This window comes from Asterias amurensis, chromosome 17 (genome assembly GCF_032118995.1).
Source record: "Asterias amurensis chromosome 17, ASM3211899v1".
NCBI classification, from domain to species: Eukaryota; Metazoa; Echinodermata; class Asteroidea; order Forcipulatida; family Asteriidae; genus Asterias; species Asterias amurensis.
Genome location: NC_092664.1, coordinates 1,669,175 through 1,693,883, shown reverse-complemented (window position 1 = coordinate 1,693,883; position 24,709 = coordinate 1,669,175). Strand labels below are relative to the sequence as shown.

The window sequence follows — 24,709 nt, the reverse complement described above, 5'->3', positions numbered from 1 at the left end:
TTGGTACATTCTAAATTCTCTAGTTTTCAAAAGACATTTAAAAAAAGATACCTATCGCTGCTTGTGTTTTCTAATAAAAATTGACAAAAACCCAACTCAGTTTACATGAAACTACATGTATGTATGTGTCTGTGTACCTGAAGGGCTGTTGATTGTCTCTCCTGTTCCAGCTTCTTCATGGCGTCCATTCTCTGAACAATAAACCAGACAACAATAATAATAGTGGCTTTTTATTTGGCATGCATATTCGTCACTATGTGACGCTCAAGGCATTTGAACATTTAATATTTAACTTACAATAAATGCACTGGGTTCTTTTACGTGTGTTGCACAACACACCGGACCATCAGCTTTACATCCCATCTGCAGGACGAAGCATCGTGGTTAAGTGTCTTGCTTAAGGACACAGGTGTCACGACTGGGACTCAAACTTACACTCTGCTGATCAGAAACACCAGAGTTTTTAATCCGGTGCTCTTAACCGCTAGGCCATGACAAGCCACAAGGCTTGCGAAAACTTAAATATATACAGTGTTCAAGTTTAAAGGAAAAATGCCAAAAATAAATGGGTTGTAAGCTGAAGTATCTGTTTATGGACATACACAATTAGATTTTGGAAGATATTTTTTATTGAGATAATAAACATAATGTGAGTAGGATTTGAAACTTTGCATGGTGGGAATACGGTAACGATATGGAGAAGTTTGCAGTAACAACATGTATGATTATCTCTCAGGGAATTGGGGCGGTTCTGAAAAGAACCGTTGGTTTCAACTCGACGTTTCAATCAGTATGCTCTGATTGTCTTTTGGAGAAAACTTAAATTGAGCAGAGGATTAAAGTTCAAGAGTCAATGCATAATTTTGCACTGAATGCTATGGAAGTTTATTTAGTGGGGTGCCCCCATTAGGAGCATGCCAAATAGTCAGGCAGCTCTGATGATAACTAATTAATATACAGTTCACATAGCACAGTCCTTGGCAACGGGCCTATATACCTTTATAGCTCGTTCCTCTAGTCTTTCCTGGGCAAACATTGGAATTCCAGAGTTGCTCCGACCAATGTAACGATTTACAAACGCTGGAGCTCTCTTTAACATCTGTGTTTGCGTTCCACATTCCCCACCCTATATGCATTAAGAAATTGTAAAAAGGAAAAGAAAAAGAACTCAGGTTTTAGACAACAGATATATTTTCAAAAACATGCTATTAGGGTATTTAGCAAGCATTAGCTATTATGTTAATAATGTGCATTGGTTAAACTTGCAATGTGTCACTCGAGCCCTGTGTTTAGATCACCAATTGAATTAAATACAAATTGATAAATGTGCGCTTATGCACATGCCTCTGTGGGGTATTTTACACAAGGGTTGTCTTCTCAAAGTAGCTCCATCAGGATGTGGTCTCATAGGAGTTATCCGCTGTCATTCATAGCATAAGTCCTAACCACACACAATGCTAGTGAAGCTTGCTAACAATTATAACCACTACATCCTAGTTTAAGCTGTTATTTAGCAACCATCACCTTGATCAGCAAAGTAAACCTTAACACCATACAAAAATTCATTACAAAAGACCATTCCCATGAAATATGTAAATTGCACGTGCGCACCAACATTTTGGTTGGCAAATTGAGGGAACATTGCGCTGTTTTGTACACGGCTAATGACTGCTTGACGCAGACGCGATTGTGTGTCTGCTGAGTACACATCTTTATAGCGTTTGCCAACCAATAGGGTCTGCATCTTATGCATGCGTGGATGTAATTAGCATATTTCATGGGAGGGTCTATTTTGTATGTTTGCGGTCGCTCTTACAATACCCTGCAAAACCTTGCAATGAACCATGCCATATGGCACTACATACTATCTTAAACCTGAGATATGGGGTGAGTTTTGTTGATTGTAACCAATAACTGTTGCGCTTGACTTGACCATTGGTTAAACAATCAATGACACAGTTATTGGTTACAGCCGCCAAAATGCACCAATGATTTGTTACAAAACGTCCTAAATGGGTGCTGCAGTGGGTACAACTATGGTACAACAACCTCGGTTATTTGGTTAAATTGCAGTATTAGTTACCCTATTTGCTACCCTATGGTTTATACGCTGTCACATTTCTCTGTGTAGGCAAATCAAAACATGAGCAGTGAGTGTTAGTACGAAGTAGCATATTTGCAATGTTGTTTAATGAGGTCCGATGGGTTCAGCATTCAAATTGGCGTAGCTTTCCACAGAAGTTCCAAATACACCTACAACTGTGAGAAGTTGGTACAATTTAGCAAGTTAGTGGTTACCCAGGTCAAAAGTCCAGTTGACTCAGTTAAACCAGTTGATAAACTAGTTAAACACAGTTTAAACCAGGTGGTACAACATGGAATTTTTACAAACCCAATTTATTTATACAATTAAACATAGTTAACCCGTTTGAACACAGTTCAAACTAGTTGGCTTTATATGGAAATTGGACGCTAGTTGAACCAGTTGACCCAGGAAATTTTGACCTGGGATCCAAAATGGGTGTTCTGCATATGAATACAAACCGCAATGAAATCAGACCAGACAGTTATATTAGTCCATTTGCAACCTTTCTTCTGTTAGCTCATAAAATGTGATGGTAAATATTATTTAAACCAGAGAATGGGGTGGGTGTGTGTGTGGGGGTGGGGTGGGTCCCCAATTCCCCTTGCACTTTAATAGAAGTTAGTTAATCCCACCACTGAATTACATAAGGCAATACAGAGTCAGTTGTGACAATACCATAGACATTCTTTTAGAAACCATGCAGCTGTTTTTTTAAGTCAAAGATGTCAAAAATGTTGTAAGTCCTTATAACATTCCCATTGGGGCTAAAGGAAAAAGTCTACAACAAAGTCACTGTAATAGTTTCAATCTGTAAATTTAATTTTGTTGTTAATATCTAGACATTCTTTTGTGTGTGTGTTTGTTTAATGTGAGGGGCTGGATTCCATTTGTCTGGAATGGAAATGTGAATGAGTGAGAAGTCAAAAAGATATTAGTTTTGTCAAATTGATAAACAATTGCAACTACGTTACAAAATGGCCATAAAAACTGAGCGTAAACTGCTCAACAATATGTTGCCAAATTTCTTACCATTTAAAGATAATGACATAACAGACAGCAAAGGATGCAAAGAACAAATTGGAGAAAGAAAAAAAAGTGTGTGAATAGAAAAAAACATGCTGTATTTTGTCAGGTCTAAACACAGCTCTGCAGACATATACACAGGTTATACTTCATAAAATTGTCATGTCTAACCACAGCTCTGCAGACATCTTCATAACAATGTCAGGTCTAAACACACCTCTGCATACATTAAACACAGCTCTGCAGACATATACACTGGTTATACTTCATAACAATGCCAGGTCTAAACATAGCTCTGCAGACATGTACACTGGTTATACTTCACAACAATGTCAGGTCTAAACACAGCTCTGCAGACATGTACACTGGTTATACTTCATAACAATGCCAGGTCTAAACACAGCTCTGCAGACATATACACAGGTTATACTTCATAACAATGTCAGGTCTAAACACAGCTCTGCAGACATGTACACTGGTTATACTTCATAACAATGTCAGGTCTAAACACAGCTCTGCAGACATGTACACTGGTTATACTTCATAACAATGTCAGGTCTAAACACAGCTCTGCAGACATGTACACTGGTTATACTTCATAACAATGCCAGGTCTAAACACAGCTCTGCAGACATGTACACTGGTTATACTTCATAACAATGTCAGGTCTAAACACAGCTCTGCAGACATGTACACTGGTTATACTTCATAACAATGCCAGGTCTAAACACAGCTCTGCAGACATATACAATGGTTATACTTCATAACAATGTCAGGTCTAAACACAGCTCTGCAGACATATACACAGGTTATACTTCATAATAATGTCAGGTCTAAACACAGCTCTGCAGACATGTACACTGATTATACTTCATAACAATGCCAGGTCTAAACACAGCTCTACAGACATATACACTGGTTATACTTCATAACAATGCCAGGTCTAAACACAGCTCTGCAGACATGTACACTGGTTATAGTTCATAATAATGTCAGGTCTAAACACAGCTCTGCAGACATGTACAATGGTTATACTTTATAACAATGCCAGGTCTAAACACAGCTCTGCAGACATATACACATGGTTATACTTCATAACAATGTCAGGTCTAAACACAGCTATGCAGACATATGCACAGGTTAGACTTCATAACAATGTTAGTAAGCATGAATATTAATTATTTCACTACAATGGTATATCAGATATCATGTTATTTAAACACATTGTTACTTCAAGAACAATTTTATTGGACTGCAGCAGGGTTCAAAATTAGCGATCACCAAATGCGAGTGAAAACAACGGCGGACGAGGTAAAACCCTTCCTTCACTAGCCCACTGGGTGAGTCATATATTCGTTCCTTTGTACAATAAACAACAAATGAAGTGTAAAATTGCAAGAAGGGTTTATTTTTAATGTTGTAAAATGGTTTGACAAGTTTTGATATTTGATAAATTTAATGTGGCTCGATTGTTATCGCGATCGTTCATTTTAGTACGCATGCTCAGATCCCCCTACAACGTTTGTTGGATGGCCCAGTGGTCGAGTCTTCCATGTGCACACAACACACAGTGTAATGTGTAGTTCACAAAGATGCAGTTCCAAAGTTCAACCTAACCAACATTCCGCATGCTGTGACTGGACCATTGATAAATACAATATTCAAAGTAAGCTTGGCTAGACTCCAACTCTGTACACGTTTACGAGTCGGGATAATTGCTGCACATTGTGGCACACGCTTGCAATTCTGTGCTATACATGTATACACATCCTTGGATGAAGGTTATTCAAGCATGAATAACTTTGGCCGATAGAGGGCGATGCTTGGCATAAGTTCAACTTATTGAGGGTAACATTTTTTCTTGAATTGCCAATTTTGTTGAGAATTTTTTTTTTAAAGATTGGTACTTGTATAAAAAATGTGACAAGGTAATTAAGCTTTCAAAGTAAAGTAGATGCATTTTAGAGTTATGACTAAAAGAAGTACATATAACATGCAAAATAAGCTAAAGTATCTTTGTTCCTTATGTTCATTATAGGTTAGATCTGGCCGAGTGCCTGCTGTTTGGAATGTGCTGTGCTTTGCTGTAATCAGGTGCTTGTTGAGTGTGCCACCTAGTGCAGTTAAGCATCAAACATCAACCGTAACACTTAGTCAACTCAGTGAAGGCAGGGTACTAGACTGTTAGTACAGTGTTAAATTATTAAGGCAGTCAGATTCTATGTACACCATTGGGAAGAATGACTTGAGTTAAAAGGGAGAGGGCAAACACAAGCAGAGGGTTAAAGATGACGCCATGAAAAAGCCAAGATGAAGAAGTTGTGTGTAAGTACGTTTGGATCATCCTCAGCGTTGTACATCAGTCCAATATTTGGTAGAATTCCTTGACTGGTATCCTGCTCCTCCCGGTAAACCTGTTGCGATGCTTTTGCAGCCATCTCAATGCTCTTTGGCTCCAGGAACCGATACAGCATGGGGCCCGTCTCCCCACCCTTCTGATAAAGCTGAGCAAGTCGGTCGTCATAGGAGCTGACACGACTTTTACCATGGCACGGCATGCGGAATGGTCGAACATCAGGACCAATGGCACCCATGTTAAGGTCTTGTTGGAGGGCGTAGATCTGGTAGGATTTGGAGGAAGGGAGTTGGGACGTGATAGGAAAGCCCTGATGGGTCTGGGCCTTGAGGGCTAGTTTGAGGTGGTGTTTACCGTCCTGTTGGTTGGTACGTCGTAGGTGGTGTGAGCAGATATGGGTCGGCATGCAAGACAGAGTGACGAAAGTAAAGGAATGAAGAGTACATGAGATCAACATGATAGAAAAATCATGAAATCAAATCATCAAAACAATGCAGGGTTTCATTGATTTAGTCAAACCTCATTCACATCATACTGCACATAACATTCATAAATCCCAGCCCCCCCCTCTCACCAGAAATATATATTAAAAATTACAACTTTATCTAAATTTCAAGTCTTTGTAAGTTTATCTGGCATAACAAATCCCAATATCATTGCAAAGACTTGAGTGGTAGCAATGCAAAACAAATCTGAAAAACCTGCTATAAAACCATTTATCAGCATACAATATGATATTCATGCTGTATATCTACAGAGTATAAAGATACACTCAATTAAGAGCAAGTCTAAGATCAAATGGAGTTTTGTGATGCACTCAGTTTCCATTAGAAAGTGTCTTTATATGAAAATGGACAACACTCATCTCTAACCCCTTGTTGCATCTTAATTTTGATCTTAATCAAACTTCAGGCCTGTATGCTTCCTTTTTGAAAGAGCATTTTGGGCACCAAGGCATTTGCTCCTTGGTAAAGGGAACCCTATAAGGAAATTTCTACTGGAGCATTTCAAGGGCACCAAGGCAATGACCAGGGGGCATGGAGGCAATCCCCTTTGTTGCCTCTATGACGTATCAGGCCTGAAACTTCATTAAGTGTTAGTTAACCATAGTGTTGTGATTTTACTCTATTAAGGGAGGGTGTGATGGCCAGTTCATGTACTGTGAATGCCAGTGCTAAGTGAATAACAATATATTCATATTAAAAGGTGCTCAACTTTTTGAAACATCTCTTGCAAAATGTGACTGGATTAACAAAGGGAGATGTGACACCTATACTTGTGCAGGGTCACTGTCCATCAGACTTTGAACATCAAACATAACACAAATAATTACTCAAATACATGTAGAAACACATTTAAACTTCTTAAACAAATATAAGTGGCAAATGTTAACCAATAACTGTTTGGGGCCACTTTACATTGGTGCCTTACATGACAGGAGATAATGATTTCTAGCGGAAGGTGAGAAGTACAGACAGATCCAATTATAGGCATAGGTTGCCGCTGACTTGAATTTCACTTCACACAAACCATCATTCTTCAATACAAAAGTTGTCTATGTCTCGTTATGATTAAATAATTTGCAAAAACTTAAATCAGAGTTCGACAAATATCTCAAGACCCCCGTGAAGAACCGAAGATTAAACAAAGATGAAAACATTACACAACACAGCAATCTTATTTTGAAATGCCATACAACAAGTGACGGTGGAGTGCTTAGATGTATTGACTTTGATGTGTAATCCAAACAAGTGGAATGTTTGCCTTTTGCCTCTAGAGTATCATTCAGTACTTTTGACACTTGGTGGCAGCAGATAAATTTGAAATTAAAGAGGTTTAAGCACCTATAGACCTTTCCATTGTTGATAAACAAAGTGCCTCGGTTGGCATGGCCGACCGAATGTAAGGAAAACAATCAATCGTGTTAAACAAAATTGTGACCAAGTTCAATATTTTCTGTCAAGATTCATGCGCTAAAATATCTCTTATGATTGGTTGATTTGATTCCTACAAATTCAACATAATTTTGAATACTTGAGTAACAGTTCCACAAACTATGGCTATCGGTTTTTGCTTTACATATGGCTTGCCATAGTTTTTCAACCTCGGCTGGCAAAAACACGTGCTGTGACGTTGCAAAAGAAAGAACTTTACGAAGGGCTAGCGTGGATCCCTGAGTCTGAAGAAGAGCACACAAGCGTAGTGGCATCCTATTAATTAATAGTGAAAAAACACTGGTGCACAATGAAAATGACCAGTCTGTACATGTTTATTATTCTGATGAATATTCCCAGTAACTCTGCTGCCACCAAGTGTCTCTAACCTCCTACTAGGAATGAAAAAACTGAAGCTGTCAATAAGTTAAAAAATATTCAGTCCTAGGCAGGATAAAGATTGGCATACAGTGAGCCCAATGATAATGGTTCCACTGTTTTGTCTGCTTTTTATGAAAACAACTCAGCAACTGACCCCCCCCCCCCAACCCCCCACCCCACCGGTCAACCCCTGTGATTTGAGACACAGCAAAAGCACACAATGTACGCAAAATCAAAGTGCTTAACCTACACCACGAGTGATGCTTTCAACAGTGTGAACTGGAAGGGAGTTATGTCTTGATGCCTGAAATCAACATTGAATGGATAAGCAATCTATAGGTGACTTGTTTGTGCAACACACTCATTTATATGGACATTTATTTTTCAAATAATCAACTTATTGATTTTAATTTTAAGTGCAAACAAATTCATTGAAATCAATCAATACTGATTATTCATTTTCAAAACTCCTGATCAGCAATTATTATCAGAAAATTAATCAATAATTTATAACAATGTCATAATTTATAAATAATTGATGCCTTAAAGTAATTTTCTGGAATACTGAAACAAGTATTTGATAATCAATGCATTGACAAGAAATGAAAACTTTATGTCAACATGGTTATGTCAACATGGTTATCAATATTCTTAAATATTTACGTAATTTTTATATCGTAATTTTATCATGTGATTTTATGTTTACTTTTAACATGTTAGTTTGTTCGCAGGGCCCAAATGGAAATCAATTTTTTACTGATTTGGCTCACCCTGGGTAAGTAAAGGAAATAAATAAATAAATCAATTAATTAATTAAGTGCTATTTTCCGAGTACTAATCACTGCTCACAGTGACTATAGGTACATTTGTAGGAGTCCAATTTTCACTAATTCACTATGAGAGTAAAAGTTAAAATATCACAATGAACACGCAGGGTATCATGAAATGGCTGTAAATAAAAAGTACTTGTCAACAGCTTGCAAAAGCATTCTACGCCACAACATTACCTGTGTTGGACTAAATGTATGATCTAACATAATTAATGGTTTGAGAAATACAAGTTTTTGAGATGATGTTTAAAGGCACTGGACACTATGGGTAAATACTCAAAATAATTGTTAGCATAACAAATTACTTGGTAACGAGCAATGTAGAGATGTTGATAGTATAAAACATTGTGAGAAATGGCTCCCTCTGTATCATAGTTTTTGAGAAAGAAAGAATTTCTTACTAAAATATTTGAATTGAATTCGAGACCTCAGCTGAAAGCACACAACTTGTGCAACAAGGGCATTTTTTCTTTCATAGTTATCTTGCAACTTTGACGACCGATTGAGCTCAATTTTTCACAGGTTTAATATTTTATGCAAATGTTGAGATACACCAAGTGAGAAGACTGGTCTTTGACAATTACCAATAGTGTCCAGTGTATTTAAATAAACCCTGGTGTGAGGCTCATTGGAATATGACAAGGTGAATAAAATATACCGAGACAAATTTATGTAAGTTATGCAACAGATAAATTCTCTACCATACAAAACCCCACTAATTTTGTTCACTAGTGCATAGAGGTGTTCACACAAATGAACTTCTAAAACAACAAAATGGCATAACATTCACAAATACCACAATACAGTTAATGTAGTTTCTAAGTAAAAAACTACATCCATCATAATTAACAAAAAACCTTTTGCAACAAACATTGTAATACACAAAAAAAAACTTGCTGAATTTCAAGAGATGCAGATTTTACTGTTAGTGCTTTGAGGGTGATTGTATGTTACTATTGTGAAAGGACATAAATGAGTTAACTTACATGAGCAAATGACACAAGATCACATGATCCATATGGTATGGGGTGATGAGGAGCATTCTAGTATGGATAAATAATGTATGGATGTTAGATGGAGGGGAATGGAGTCAGAATGGTTGTTAGAACAGCAGAGAGAAAGTTTGAGTGTGCACCATGATTAACTAAAGGTTGACTATTTTGACTCGAACCCAGGCTAGTCGACCATTGGTTGACTACTGTTGTCGTCCTTTGGCGACCATTCGGAACCAACCATGGTTCCTTGGTCCCAATAGCCTGTTCCATGCCAACATGCTTAAAGAGCAGAAGGGAACCAGTGACACTATAGCGAAACCACGGAAGGCAGTGTAGTCATAAATGGTACCGATGGTTGACCTAGACTTCCAAACGAGTCATACGAGTAAGTCTGCACTGTGCATGTACGTTTCAGTAATCGACTAAATGTCATTATTCGACTAAATGTGCGAACTCGAACTTGCTCAGAGGGAGCAATTGGGTTAAATAGGTCAAAGGGCAGAGGTCATGAAGATGGCAGGAGGTATAGACCCCTTGCATAACGGGAAACGCTACACTGCCGCTGAGCTCACGTGCATGTCTTCATGCATAAAGAACAGCTACTGTCCAATCATTTGCCTCCTTTGACCCCAGTGAGGGCGCCCTTTGACACCAGTGAGGGTGCCCTTTGACACCAGTGAGGGCGCCCTTTGACCCCAGTGAGGGCGCCCTTTGACCCCAGTGAGAGCCCTCTTTGACCTCAGTGAGGCACTTTTTGAGCGTGTGACGCCACATTAAATGGGTCTATTGAGGAAAGACAGTGGAGGGTGAAGAGAGCATGCCCAGAGGGAGAGCTTTGAGAGAGGTGAAGCTGAGGAGTGGATCAGAGCAGAAGGTGAAACCGATGGATCAAGGGTAGAGGTCAGGAAGGTGAAAGGAGCAATTGAGGAAAGACAGTGGAGGGTGAAGAGAGCATGCCCAGAGGGAGAGCTTTGAGAGAAGTGAAGCTGAGGAGTGGATTAGAGCAGAAGGTGAAACCAATGGATCAAGGGTAGAGGTCAGGAAGGTGAAAGGAGCAATTGAGGAAAGACGGTGGAGGGTGAAGAGAGCATGCCAAGGGGGAGAGCTTTGAGAAGCTGAGGAGTGGATTGTAGAGCAGAAGGTGAAACCAATGGATCAAGAGTAGAGGTCAGGAAGGTGAAAGGAGCAATTGAGGAAAGACAGTGGAGGGTGAAGAGAGCATGTCCAGAGGGAGAGCTTTGAGAGAGGTGAAGCTAAGGAATGGATTAGAGCAGAAGGTGAAAACAATGGATCAAGGGTAGAGGTCAGGAAGGTGAAAGGAGCAAATGAGGAAAGACAGTGGAGGGTGAAGAGAGCATGCCCAGAGGGAGAGCTTTGAGAGAGGTGAAGCTGAGGAGTGGATTAGAGCAGAAGGTGAAACCAATGGATCAAGGGTAGAGGTCAGGAAGGTGAAAGGAGCAATTGAGGAAAGACAGTGGAGGGTGAAGAGAGCATGCCCAGAGGGAGAGCTTTGAGAGAGGTGAAGCTGAGGAGTGGATTAGAGCAGAAGGTGAAACCGATGGATGGATAGGAGAGGGAAAACAGCAGGAAGGAATTCAGGCCCGATTGCCTCCATGACCCCTGGTCATTGCCTTGGTGCCCTTGAAATGCTCTAGTAGAAATTTACAATTTCCTCATAGGGTGCCCTTTACCAAGGAGAAAATGGTGCCTTTGCCCGTTCAAAAATGAAGCATACTACATGCCTGCAAAGAGGGTTAGACAGAGTAGCAGTCAGGTAGGGACTTAAATCCAAACCACATATAAGGCTCCAGTCTGAGGTGAGACTCCAACCGGGTCCACAGAGGTGAAAGGCAGGAAAAGAAACCACTGAGCCAACATGATCCCCAAAATACAAAATTATTCAAAGGATGAAAGGAATTAGATACGGATATAGAAATGACGGACGAAGGAAATACAGTGAAAATGCAAAGATGAAAATGGGATGAACATGAAGATGGATTAGCTAATGATAACAAACATTTAAAAATGTGTTTGTTATCCATCAAGACATTTTAACAATTGTCAATATATTATTTAAAGGGACATACAACATTTACAGTTAACTCCATAATAGTGTTATATATAAAGCTTGCTTAATGTAAGCTCAACATGTTCAATATGTTAATAATTAATTGTAAAAACAAAAATAACAGAACTTTTTTAACCAGATAAATAATAAATACACCATACTAAAACAAAATTGTTTGTGCCACAGCAGAGAATAACAATCCCGAAAGGAAACTTTGCATTAAACTTTGTCTGAAGTCACCTGGTCACTGTAGATAATTAATCTTAAAACGGACTTACACAGATAACAAATATACACATCAAGACTTTCTGTGAAATGTAGTCTACAGCCATGACATGTAATGAAACACACAACAGTAATGTTAAAGACACTGGACATTATTGGTAATTGTCAAAGACTAGTCTTCTCAGTTGGTGCATCTCAACATACACTGTATGCACAAAATAACAAAATTTGAACTCAGTTGGTCGGAAGTTGGATGTTCAGTTGCTCAGTTGGCTTGAAGAAAAAACACCCTTGTCACACAAAGTTGTGTGCTTTCAAATGCTTGATTTTGGGACCTCAAAATGTAATTCTGAGGTCTCAAAATCAAATTCAAATTTTTAAGTGGATAATTACTTCTTTCTCTAAAACTGCGTTATTTCAGAGGGAGCCGCTTCTCACAATGTTTTATACCATCAACAGCTCTCCATTGCTTGTTACCAAGTACGTTTTTATGCTAACAAATATCTTGAGAAATAACCAATAGTGTCCAGTGCCTTTACACAGCTCTACATGGTACATTGTACCATGGCTGGGGGATTGTTTGTTTGACAATAGCCGCAATCTGATAACAAGCACAATGCAATCCACACCACACAACACTTGGTGCCTTACCTTTCGTCTTCGTCGTTTGATGATCCCAGTCACTGCCTCAGGCAGAGTCTGCCCCATGGCCATGACCATCATGCAACAGTACAGTAGGCATTGTGGGATAGCAAGATGCGGCAAGGAATAAGGTCATGCAGTCAAACATGGCGGATAGGCTTACAATGCTGGTTGTGTTTAAAAAACGTTTTTTTTGGTTTTTTTTCAGCAATAAATTTGTCAAATAATTTTCCACACACACAACAAAACACAACCATTTGAACTAACCTTTAAAACAATTTGGATCACATTGTTAGTGCTTTTAATGACAAAAAACTAAGATGTTGACTTTAGTTTGAATATTTACATTATATCATAATAAGTAAGTAATAAATAGGCGACTAGGCAAATTTAACAGTGACTAATAGAAAACCTAATGCAAGGCATCTTTGATAGATTCTTAATTAGGTTTTATAAATTTCGAGACTCGCAAAGTTATCTATTGACAAACACAAGCAGTTTCCAACACACTGCAAAATAATGTTTGTCCTGAGGATATTTTAAAACCATGTAAATGATTTGTTTTATTTGGAGCAAATAGAATTAGCTGTTGCAAACAACTCACCAACCAAAAGGACCAATGGTAAAAATGCAAAAAACATCGTTCCTGTTGGTTGGTAAGTTGTTTGCAAAAGCTAACTCTAGTTTCTCATTTATATCCTCACTGCTGCAGTATCCCTCCTTACCTCCCTGGTTTCTTTGTTACATTTTGTTTTGTTTGTTACAGGTTGTTTGTTACAAGTTGTTATATGTTACACTTTGACACCTGTTCATGTTTGTTGTGTTGTCATTTAGCCTTGAGAAAGCCTCTGCTAGGGTCGAAACGTCAGGCCATTTTTAACGGCCTGACAGTTCGACCCTACCAGAGGCTTTCTCAAAGTATTTTTTTATTTTTTCGTAAACCCACACTTTAGAATAATAGCGTTTTGGGGTCATGCAATTAATAGATTGTGTAATTATAAGAATATAATACAACCTAGGGTTCTGGGTTTCAACTTTGAAGGAGAATTCAGGCTTCGGTGATCCTCCTAACCTCCCTGGTTTCTTGTTACATTTTGTCTTGTCTTTTTACGGTTTGTTTGTAACGTAAAAAAAAAAAAATCAAAAAAAAATCGTCAGGCCATTAACTACTTTTTTTGTTTGATTTGAGTGAGAGACAACAAACTTACCGGCATACTCCTGGACCTGTTCTTGCCTTTCTTCTTTTTCTTTTTCTTGTCCTCCAGTTTGTCCTCATCAGGTACTGCTTGGATTTCAGACTCGGAGGCGCTGTCACTGTCACTAGAACTACATCACAGAAACAAAGACGGTTCTATAGTGCAGTTAATTACAATCCTATAAGCTAAAGTAGTATTCCCAGCCAATTTTCTACACCTTCTGCCCGGGTAGTAGTTAAAAAGCAGGACAGTTTCTTTTGCAGAACTGAGAAGTCTCCTGAACATCCGATAAATCTACTCAGCGGTAGTAAAAAAAAGAAAGACAGTTCTCTAAAACCTGGCAAGTAGAAACACACATGGTGTTACCGCAAACCAAATATATATTTGTACCTCACCATGCCATGCCTCAAATCATATAAAGACAATGACAATTCGAAAAGCCATGTTCCCATTTGACTTTTTCTTCTGCTGCCATGGAAAGTTACCGTGACTGGCTTTGGTGTAATTCTGTTGTGCATTCCCACATGGACTTGTATTCAACAACGTTTGCATAGCATTTTACAGCATGGTCACGGTAGGTTTACAGCGCGGAGCTGTTCCCATTGTACTTTTAGCGGCCCTGATAAGTTACCGTAGCTGTGTGGAAGTCTTCCGCGACCTCTATCGGCCTGTTAGTTTTACATCCCAATCGTGGTAAGTTGATAGGGAGGGCATTTTACCTACAGAAAGTTTGCAGTACTTTAACAACCAAAAAGTCCAAAGGGAACACCGCTACACTATCCTTCCATTACGCATTAACCATAAGCCCTTTTCGGCCAGACCTATTTACCCCTAATCTACCACAATAATTGGGCACACCCTAGGGAATGGACACCCCATGGCAAAATTTCTTAAAACATGTAAGCAGCCATTTTGTGCATACAGAGTGTCCCTTAGCAGAATATTTATTTCATGAAGCTGTTTACCTTAAGCAAGGTTAAATGCTGGCTAACCTGCGGTTAGCACATGACTGCGTAACAAAGCAAGCGTGCCTGTGGCCTTAGAAATCTGCTAACTTGAGAAATCATGGTGAAATATGTTTATGCTTATGCAAATTTTTCTGCTACAGTAAAGCACACAAAAATTTGTCAAATGTTCTAAACTTACTCTGACTCAGCTAAGTCTTTCATAGCATGTAGATCTTGTAGGATGTCGATACATCCTTGTATTGTCTCAGAGCTCAGTGTATCTATCATACGAATTGTCTCTAGTCTACCCTCAAGGCTGCGGACTAGCTGGCCTGGCTTATCATGCCCAGCAGAGGGAGGTGTTTTATTGGCTTTTGAGGCAGCATCAGAGGGTTGTTTGGCTGTAGGGGAGTCTATGGTTGGGTCAGATATTGCTGATGTAGGCTGTGCACCAGAGGAGCCATCTGCAAAATGAAACAAGTCAATGATTTTTACCAGATAGATTTTTTCCATATAGTTTTGTCTTCATTTTCTTATGAATTTGATCTTAGTTATAAAATATTTATAAGAACAAAATAAACAAATAAAAATTAAAGAAAAGTATTTGATTTTTTGGGTGGGGGTAAAAAAGAAACAGGTTTCCGTTAAAAAACAAAGAAATCACATCCATGAACTCTTCAATGAGCGCTTTGATCTTTTTGTAATAAAGGCGCTATACATGTATAAATACCTATTATTGGTATTATTATTATGACGAACCTTTGACCAGAGTGTCTTCCGAGTCTTTCTTGGTATCTCCATGAAGACAACGAGGAAGTAGTCCTCTACTCGCCAGCACTTGATGAGTGATCTCTCTAGTCAACTCCAAGATTAGCTCAGAGTGAAGGCTGTGAAAGGAAATCATTATACTTTATTTATCACCTGAAATCAATAATAACACCTGTTTTGTGTTTAGGCAGTTAAAAGTTAAACCTGATACGGTTTATCTCCGGTTTCAAGAGGTTATACAGGACCGTGACCTATCACAATTTCCGGCAAGCTACGCAACATGTCCTGGGTCAACGATCACCTGTGAGGACTTAAAACCGGATGTGGTTGTTTTTTATTTTGTCCACACACTGTACTGTTTAGGACTCACGCTTATAAGCTTTGCTTTTTAGTATCATTAAAGTGTATTTATTTATTTCCTTCTGGCTTTACTGTATTATCTGGAACATGTTTATATTATTGCATGTATTAAAATGTTACTGTGGATACAATAAAACCTTAAACCTTAAAAAGCTAAACCCGAAGTTGTTAAGTGTTAAAACACAGTAAAAACCAAATGAGTTAAAACTACTTAAAACCGACTTTAGTACTGTCAAAGAATCGACCTCAATCACACATACAGTATATTAAACAAACAAGCATATTTCTCCTTTGCATACTATTGACAAATACACCTCAAACAGTTTACCTTTTGTTTTCCTGAGCTTTGTGGTACACCAATAGGGCTTCACAGAAATGACGACCAAGATCCTCAAAGTCTGACAAGTTGAAGTGACGTGGAATTTCCTCACTGGTTGAGCAAAGAAAAAAAATGTATTCAATGTGAAGGGAGTGGAAGCACTGCGTTCTTGATGTAGTGGTGCTATACAAATGCCTTATTTTTATAGTTTTAATGCAAGTTCGCCCCAAACAAGGCTAAAAAGCCACTCTAAGTAAGGGGCTACAGGAAGAAAATGATTAAACATGAAAATAACTCAGGAGAGCTGGAGGCAGGAATTGATATTCCTCTGAAAACAGTCCAGATTGTCTGATGGGGGACTTGAACCGGAGTGTGATAGTAAGCCATAACATACTCCCAGTTGTTTGCATTGCACTCTGCGTATTGTGAGTGTCAATGCGATGCGCTCCACATACCGTCAGTGCAAAAACTACATTCTAAACTTTGGGAGTGCATGCTGTTGTTTGTGTTTCTTTATGAGATTGACTTAATAAGGCTGGAAGATAAATTTGTCATCACACGTGCTCGTGGAATATGGAATAAATTCAATTATTACCTGCTGATGTTCTTGGAGCCACAGAAGGTTGCTTCCATTGTGAAGGAGTTACTAATACCCAGCTCTCTCCACATGACCACACGGCTGGTTGCCTCCTTGCAACGTTTCACATGGAACTTGCAACCACGGAAGGAAAACTTGTCTGGAGCCTGTGGATCAGCAGAAAAGTAAGAGAGATGACAAACTGTGGCAACAATGGGATGGGGATGTAGCAACCGCAAAGGTCAAGTTTGCACAAGGATTGATGGTTAACAAGTGGTTGTTTAGTGAAGTACGTAGGGCATGCGCACAGAAGTTAACTTTTGATTTAACGCACCTTATCATTATTTGTTATAACTGGTCCACTCTGCACTGTGCTGTGAAAATGGCTATTTGTAACTTGCGATAATAGTCGACTAGCGTAGTCCAACTATCGTCAACTAGACAGAGTTTGGGCAATGTTAGTCAAACTATGGTCAACGATACTCTTTGCGCAAACTTGGCCCTAACTGCATAACCGTTTGCTTTGGGTGGGTGTACATGTAGTTCTTTATATTTTTAGTCAACCGGGTTAAATTTTTACATAATCTGTGCACTATTAATTTCTGAGTAAGAGGACAATCCATAGACAAGTGCACTGCAAACAAAGTGCTGTGCTAAACCATGACAGAACATTCTTCATGAGTGCAGAATGTTATCATAATTGCTCATTTTGTTTGGTAGCAGTACACAGCCATGCAATATTAAACCACCATGCAATATTAGTTCTAAAGCTGTGTTCCCAATGATTTTTTCTTTTGCCGCCCCGTGGAAAGTTACTGGCTTTGGAGTAGTTCTACCTTGCAGTCCCACCTAGACTTAAATTCCTTGACGAAACAGTTAATTAGTTGATTTTTTCTTTTGCCGCCCCGTGGAAAGTTACTGGCTTTGGAGTAGTTCTACCTTGCAGTCCCACCTAGACTTAAATTCCTTGACGAAACAGTTAATTAGTTGATTTTTTCTTTTGCCGCCCTGTGGAAAGTTACTGGCTTTGGAGTAGTTCTACCTTGCAGTCCCACCTAGACTTAAATTCCTTGACGAAACAGTTAATTAGTTGATTTTTTCTTTTGCCGCCCCGTGGAAAGTTACTGGCTTTGGAGTAGTTCTACCTTGCAGTCCCACCTAGACTTAAATTCCTTGACGAAACAGTTAATTAGCGTGCTTCCAAAGCGTTTTACAGCCTGGTCGCTGCAGGCTTACAGCGCCGAGCTGTTCTATGGGACTTTTTAGCAGCCCTGTTAAGTCATCGTGGCTGCGCAGAAGTCTTCCGCGACCTCTTTTGGCCTGTTAGTTTTACAGCACGGTCGCGGTAATTTGACAGGGAGGGCATTTTACATTGCATCCCCATTATTTTTGTCGTTCTACCAAAAAAGTTGCTGTACTCCAAAATATCCAAAGGGAACCTGGCTTAAAGCCATTAGACACTTTCGGAACAGAAACAAAAACTAAAGTTCACAGATTTACAAATAACTTACAGGGTTTACAGAAGGTAATGGTAAAAGACTTCTCTTGAAATATTATTCCATGAAATGCTTTACTTTTTGAGAAAACATTAAAACAATTATCAATTCTTGATATCGAGAAGTACAGACTTTTTTAAACACATGTCATGACACGGCAATACGTGAGGAAACGAGGGTGGGTTTTCCTGTTATTTTCTCCCAACTCCGATGACCGATTGAGCCTAAATTTTCACAGGTTTGTAATTTTATATATAAGTTGTGATACACCAAGTGTGGGCCTTTGGACAATGATGTTTACCGAAAGTGTCCAATGGCTTTAAGAAGCTTACTAACCTCACGTGACATAAGCCAAGGAAAGAGTCTCTGGTACAGGAAGGCAGCTGCATCAATCTCCTTACCATTCTTATCACAACCATAGATAAAGACATTATGCTTACGACTATGGCCATGTAAGTCACAGTACACCAGGATCTACAATGTAAAACACAGTGTAAGAAACAACTCCCTCTGAAGTAATGCAGTTTTTGAGAAAGAGGTAATTTCTCACTCAAATAATAATATCAGGTCTGAAGCCTTTTATTAGGCATCTGAAAGCACACAAATCTATGTAACAATGGTGTTTTCTCTTTCATTATTCTCTCGCAACTTCGATGACCAATTAATGAATCCACATTTTCACTGGTTTGTTATTTTATGCATTATACGTTTGGATACACCAATGTGAGAGTACAGGTCTTTGACAATTACCAAAGGTGTCCAGTGCCTTTAAATGCATTATTTTGCAGAGTTTCTAAGTTCAAAATTCAATATAATTGATCGTCTCTGACCTCAGTTTCCTTGGCGAAGTCTTCCAGCATCTCCTTAGTGTGCCACACCGTTGGGAATGACTCCTTCTTCGGATGGCGGAAATTACGATTCAGGTCTCTGCCTGTGAGTGAGCAGCGATAGTTACCAACGATCACACCATCTGGGTTCAACATCGGAACTATCTTAAAAATGAAGGCCTTCCTCAAATCCTGAATGGGATAATATAACATAACATAACATAACAATTACAATTTATAAGGCGCTATTCCATCAAGATCATAGCGCCCTTGAAAGCAACTAACATGGAAAAAGGTGAGTCTTTAGAACTTTACAGTTAAATAAAACAGATTCCCTAACGGCAGTTGGGAGATTGTCCAAATCATTGGCCCAGCCATACTGAAAGCCTTTTGACCTAGAACTTTGTTTGCTCGGGGAACATTCAAGCGAGTGATGTCAAGTGTGGACCGAAGAAATCGTGGAGGAGTGTAAAATATATCGAAGAGTAGTTGTGTACAAGCATTTAACAACAAGAAGAGCAATATTAAAATGGATTCTTTATCTAATCGGTAGCCAATGAAGTGATGCGGTAATATGTTCTCGCAAGGGTGTGGAACATATTAACATGTCCAGTGCCTTTAAAGAGAGGGGTATATACTGATTAAGGTCGGAAATTTAAAAAACATTTTTTGACAATAATGAAACAGTCTGCTTGGCAGTAAGTCTGTGTGACTGACCTTAGCGACTGAGTCTGAACTAGTGATATAATCCAGCAGTCCTTTCATCATCCAGCTGGCGTTAGTCTCACCAGGATGCACCCGAGCAGTCACAACGATACCACGTTTGGTACAAATAGCTTTATCTGTTTAAAATAACATGGAGATAAAACCAAAATGGGTAAAACCAAAATAGGTAAAACCAAAATTAATATTCTTTATCCCGATGCAAATTTCCATCTTTTAAATCGTTTTGCAGACCCCTCCTAAAACATAAGATTCAAACTGCCTCTAGCTACCAGACAATCTTGGTGGTCTAGTTGGTAAGACACTGCTCTAGAATTGCAGAGGTCGTGGGTTAGAATCCCACCCGAGCAATATAATTGTGATTTTTTTTTGCACAGAACTCGGGAGAGTACCGGGTACCGAGTACAGTGCCAACACACATCGATCAGTGTTTATGGGTAAAAAAAAAAAATGATTGTAACATAACACACGGTGATCAACGAACACAACAATAAACCGGATGTTAGAGTAATGGGATCGCGTCTGCCTCGACCACTTGGAACTGTATTGTATTTAACTCAGTGCTGTCTGAACGCAGTAGAAACAAATTTATACGACCACCCCATGCTGCTCAGTAAGTTTAACTGGTTTGGGTCTTACTTTGAGAGTCTACTTAAGCTAATAATTGACTAACCTGAGAAGTTTGTGACAGTGAGTAGGAGGCAGCTATTACCAGCTCTACTCTCACACAGGACTTCCCTCTAAGTACAACGGCATCTCTCAGGGTCTGATAGCAAGAGATCCGCCCCACGCTGCTCGTAAAGTTAAACCGGTTTGGGTCTTACTTTGAGTCTCTACTGAAGCTAATAATTGACTAACCTGAGAAGTTTGTGACAGTGAGTAGGAAGCAGCTATTACCAGCTCTACTCTCACACAGGACTTCCCTCTTAGTACAACGTCGTCTCTCAGGGTCTGATAGCAGGAGATCTATGTGTTCTCTCAGGTCGGTGAAGGTGTAGGGATAACAGTGGGCAAAATAACAGGTGTCGTTCTCGTAAGAAAACTCCTGCATGAAAAGAAAAGGAGTAAGACAATTAGTGCTCATTACATAATAACAATAATAATAATAGTAGATTCTTATATAGCGCATCTCCGTCACTCGGTGACACTCAAGGCACTTTAATATACAGTATTTTTCCTCAAGGTATATGGAACTACGTTCGAATTATGAGACTTAATCCTTAGCACCATGGAATGGTTTACAATGTACTGTGGCACAATATGCTGCCAATCCAACCAGGAACACCAAGGCGAATCCCTTCTCTTAATGATAAGTGCACTGGTTTCTTTTACGTGCGATACACAACACACAGGACCAACAGCTCTATGTCCCATCCGAAGGACGTGTCTTGCTTTAAGGTCACAGGTGTCACGGCAGGGGATTCGAACCCACACTCTGCTGATCAGAAACACCAGAGTTTAAATCCGATGCTATACACCGATAGACCGTGACACGCCATAACGGTGTAGGGTCAAACCAAACCAGATTATTCTTCATTCCTCACAGAAAATGAAAAAGTTAGCAAGAATTCCCTTCTTACCAATTGCCACTGCAGTGTGTAGTAGGCCATCTCAACATGTAGTAGTGGATTACGATGGAATCCATTGGACCTAGCATAGGAGATATGATGACCAACCCTCTGCCATCCTAGACTACTTCTTTCAGCCTTCTGCTCAGAGTACATCAATGGTCGCATTCCTAGTACAGACAAAATTATGTCAACCAGTAGGAAGAAACTATTAATAAATATTCATAAAAACCTAAGACAGTTTCACTATTCCTATTGGTGGAGAGCGCGTAACGTGGGGGTGTTTAAACCTTTGATAATGACAAAAGTGTTGATGTTTTTTGACCGAAAATGTTTTTATGAATGGGAATCAAAGTGTGTTGAATCGGTTTTCTACTAGTGGTTTAAACCCGCCAAGGCCTGGTTCTTGATAATTTACCACGACTTTGTCTCGGTAAAATTATCAAGAACCAAGCCTCTGCGGGTTTAAACCACTAGTTGAAAACCTCTTCACCACACATTGATTCCCTTGGGGTACAACTATGTGTAAATCTCTTTTGTGTGAGTGTTGACTCTGAGAAAACGAGCAGAGTATACACATGCTTGTAACCGCAAGTTTACAAGTTATTTTTAGTTTCTTCCTATTTAAAAGAAAAAAGAAAAAAAGGCCCTTCTTCCTTTTTTCAAAAAGACGCTGAACATCATTTTTTTTTATTCGGCCTTAAGACATTTTGACAAATGTGTTGTGTTCCTACCATGTAGCAGAGATGATGGTAGGGAGGTTATGCTAGTTATAGAGTTGGAAGGAAAAGGTCACGCAAGAAATAGCCAAGTAAGGTCTGAACCACACCTTAGTCAAAATATGTGAAAGGCTGTTGAACAAGAAAACCTGAACTGTGAGCGCAAAGCGCTAAAGCTTGCAAGCGCTAAAGCTTGCGAGCGCGAAGCCTGCATACAGTTGGTTTTAACATTTACAGTTGGTTTTAAAAGCCCTACTCTCCAATCTGGGCTGTCCTATAGATGTGGTTTTATCTTCATATTTCATGAATTGGATCTTAGTCTTAGTTATAAAAAATAAGTACAAAAATTCAAATTTTTTACTAAATTGTTTGAAACTTTTGGATAATTTGTTTATGTAAACCATGCCCTAGTGCAATGAGATTAAAGACAGGGCCACTAATTGGACATTTTGACGAGTGTTGTGTTCATACCATGGTTATACAGGCTGTCTTTCTTGAGGAGGTTGATGATACTAAACTTGTAGGTAACACCAGGGAGCATCCGTTGAACCCTGAAGTAGAACCATTGGGTATGTCGAGGAGTATACATGTCTGTCTTCAAGATAAGCTCATATTCAAACTGCCCACTGTAGGTCAATAAAGAGATGAAATAATGGGGAGTTACCGAGAGTGTTTGTACAACACAACCTCCAGTATATATTTGGTTTGCGGTAACACTGTGTATATACTTGCCAGATAGAGTTCCTTTAGAGAACTGTCTTTCTATATTCTACTACCGCGGAGTAGATTTATCGGATTGTTCAGAAGACTTCTCAGTTCTGAAAAGAACTGTCCTTTTCAACTACTACCTGTAGCGGAAGGTAAAGAAAATTGGCTGGGACTACTACTTTAGCTTATATGATTGTTATTAACTGCACTTCCGCGGAGTCAGTTCTCGGAAGAAAAAGTCCAATGGAAACATGGCTATTGATATTGAACTTACACTCTTCTTGCCTGGCGTAGATTGCCCGATTCAAAGCGGGATTCAAACACTAGGCTAGGACAACAACCATCAGGCACAGTGTGAGGAATGGTACCCTTAGATGTCCGCTCAGAACAAATGCCTTAACGCCTTAGATGTCCGCTCAGAACAAATGCCTTAGTGCCCTTGCCCTTTCAAAAACTAAGCATACAGGCCTGCACGGCTATTGACACTGAACTTACACTCTTCTTGCCTGGCGTAGATTGCCTGATTCAAAGCGTGATTCAAACACTAGGCTAGGACAGCAACCATCAGGCACAGTGTGAGGAATGGTACCCTTAGATGTCCGCTCAGAATCAAACACATTCAAGGAGGTACATTCAAATGGACGAAACCACTTGGTGCGTTGGTTTTCCACAGTGCGACCATCATGGGGTACTACAAAATAAGCAACAGAAATAATAAATAAGGTCAGCTTTTAATTCGACTTTCATTAAAGCCAGGCATGGTGCTCGGAAAAAAAGTAGGACCATTTTATTATTATTATTATTATTATTAGTAGTAGAAGTCCGCCTACTGTAGATTGTAATATTATTTATTCGGCCATTTCACCAAGTACAGAAACAATACTTGAAAACAAAAGTTTCCCTACAGAAAACAATAAAATATGCATGTTTTATAGAACTACCCATAGGCCTTACAGGCTAAATAGCAACTAAAGTACTGGTCCTGAATTAAGATGATTGACATAAGGTTTGGATACAACAAGGAACATGTAAAGAATAGATGAGAGATGAGGGTAGATTGGGAAAGGACAGGAAACAGGGTTGGAGAGGGAACAGCAGGGAATTAGAGACAACCCAGTTCATGCTGGCCAAGATTAACAAAAGTGTACTTAAACACTGTAACCAAAAAGTCTGTAAATCCAACAAAAAGTGTTTGCCCAATGTGCATTGGCTATTTAATAGAGTGTTCAGGCTATTTACATGTATTTATAATTTTGCTGATTCTTCTGAGGGTGAAAACTGAGAAATCAGACTTAAGTATAAGAAGAATATAATGCCTGTAAGGCTCTTCAATATCGCCAAGCATTTTGTTTTGAATGTAACCCTAGTTTCCCGCCTTCACACTGTAACCAACAAAATAATGATAAGCCAAGTATAACATGTTGAGTTGACGGCAGGATGTCTTTGGTTTCAAGTACTGACATACATAAAAACATCTCCCCACTGAGCAAGAAAATTAAGGAGCATCGGTTGCACCTTGCTTGACACTGCCTACGGCACCCAGAACTACCAGCCAATAAAGTCATCGTGTGGGAGCCCAATCACGGCAGGCGCGGCCTAGGAAGACCCACCAAGACCATGCTCAAGACCCTGATCGAGGATGCAGGATATAACAACAAAAAAGAACTTATCATATCAGCTGTATGCAGATTAGAGTTGTGTGGCGTGTCAGACATCGAGCCCGACTCAAACATGCGGCAACGCGAAAACTTTGGTCGACTGAGTGAGTGAGTGAGTGATATAGAAAAAGTGCATTCATCTGTTGATGGGTATATCGAGGGTCTCTAGGTGATACTAAACAATCCATGACCCCCAGCTTGTACTATCAGCTAAAGTACAGGAGGTTGACCCAATTCCAATCTTTTGAATCTTGAAAATGATTTGAGTTCAAAGGCAGTACTGACAGTCATATAGCTCCAATC

The 24,709-nt window shown here is 39.3% G+C and overlaps 1 protein-coding gene across 9 annotated transcripts in view; it reads right to left on the bottom strand.

The window, feature by feature from the left end:
• LOC139949557 (uncharacterized) overlaps positions 1 to 24,709 on the bottom strand; it is a 47,702-nt gene that overhangs the window by 3,314 nt on the left and 19,679 nt on the right. For 5 of the 9 annotated variants that reach the window (XM_071947937.1, XM_071947945.1, XM_071947938.1 and 2 more), the window contains 15 exons: positions 23,244 to 23,439; positions 22,512 to 22,666; positions 21,334 to 21,491; positions 20,612 to 20,798; positions 19,748 to 19,872; positions 19,034 to 19,222; positions 18,540 to 18,677; positions 16,726 to 16,874; positions 16,140 to 16,241; positions 15,443 to 15,570; positions 14,883 to 15,147; positions 13,749 to 13,866; positions 5,443 to 5,823; positions 998 to 1,126; positions 138 to 191 (listed from right to left, as the gene is read on the bottom strand). In XM_071947937.1, the coding sequence (XP_071804038.1) occupies positions 138 to 191; positions 998 to 1,126; positions 5,443 to 5,823; positions 13,749 to 13,866; positions 14,883 to 15,147; positions 15,443 to 15,570; positions 16,140 to 16,241; positions 16,726 to 16,874; positions 18,540 to 18,677; positions 19,034 to 19,222; positions 19,748 to 19,872; positions 20,612 to 20,798; positions 21,334 to 21,491; positions 22,512 to 22,666; positions 23,244 to 23,439 (2,474 nt within the window). Of the gene's footprint in view, positions 1 to 137; positions 192 to 997; positions 1,127 to 5,442; positions 5,824 to 12,549; positions 12,598 to 13,748; positions 13,867 to 14,882; positions 15,148 to 15,442; positions 15,571 to 16,139; positions 16,242 to 16,725; positions 16,875 to 18,539; positions 18,678 to 19,033; positions 19,223 to 19,747; positions 19,873 to 20,611; positions 20,799 to 21,333; positions 21,492 to 22,511; positions 22,667 to 23,243; positions 23,440 to 24,709 lie in introns of all 9 variants that reach the window. The other 4 variants (XM_071947942.1, XM_071947941.1, XM_071947943.1 and 1 more) reach the window with 4 other exon arrangements.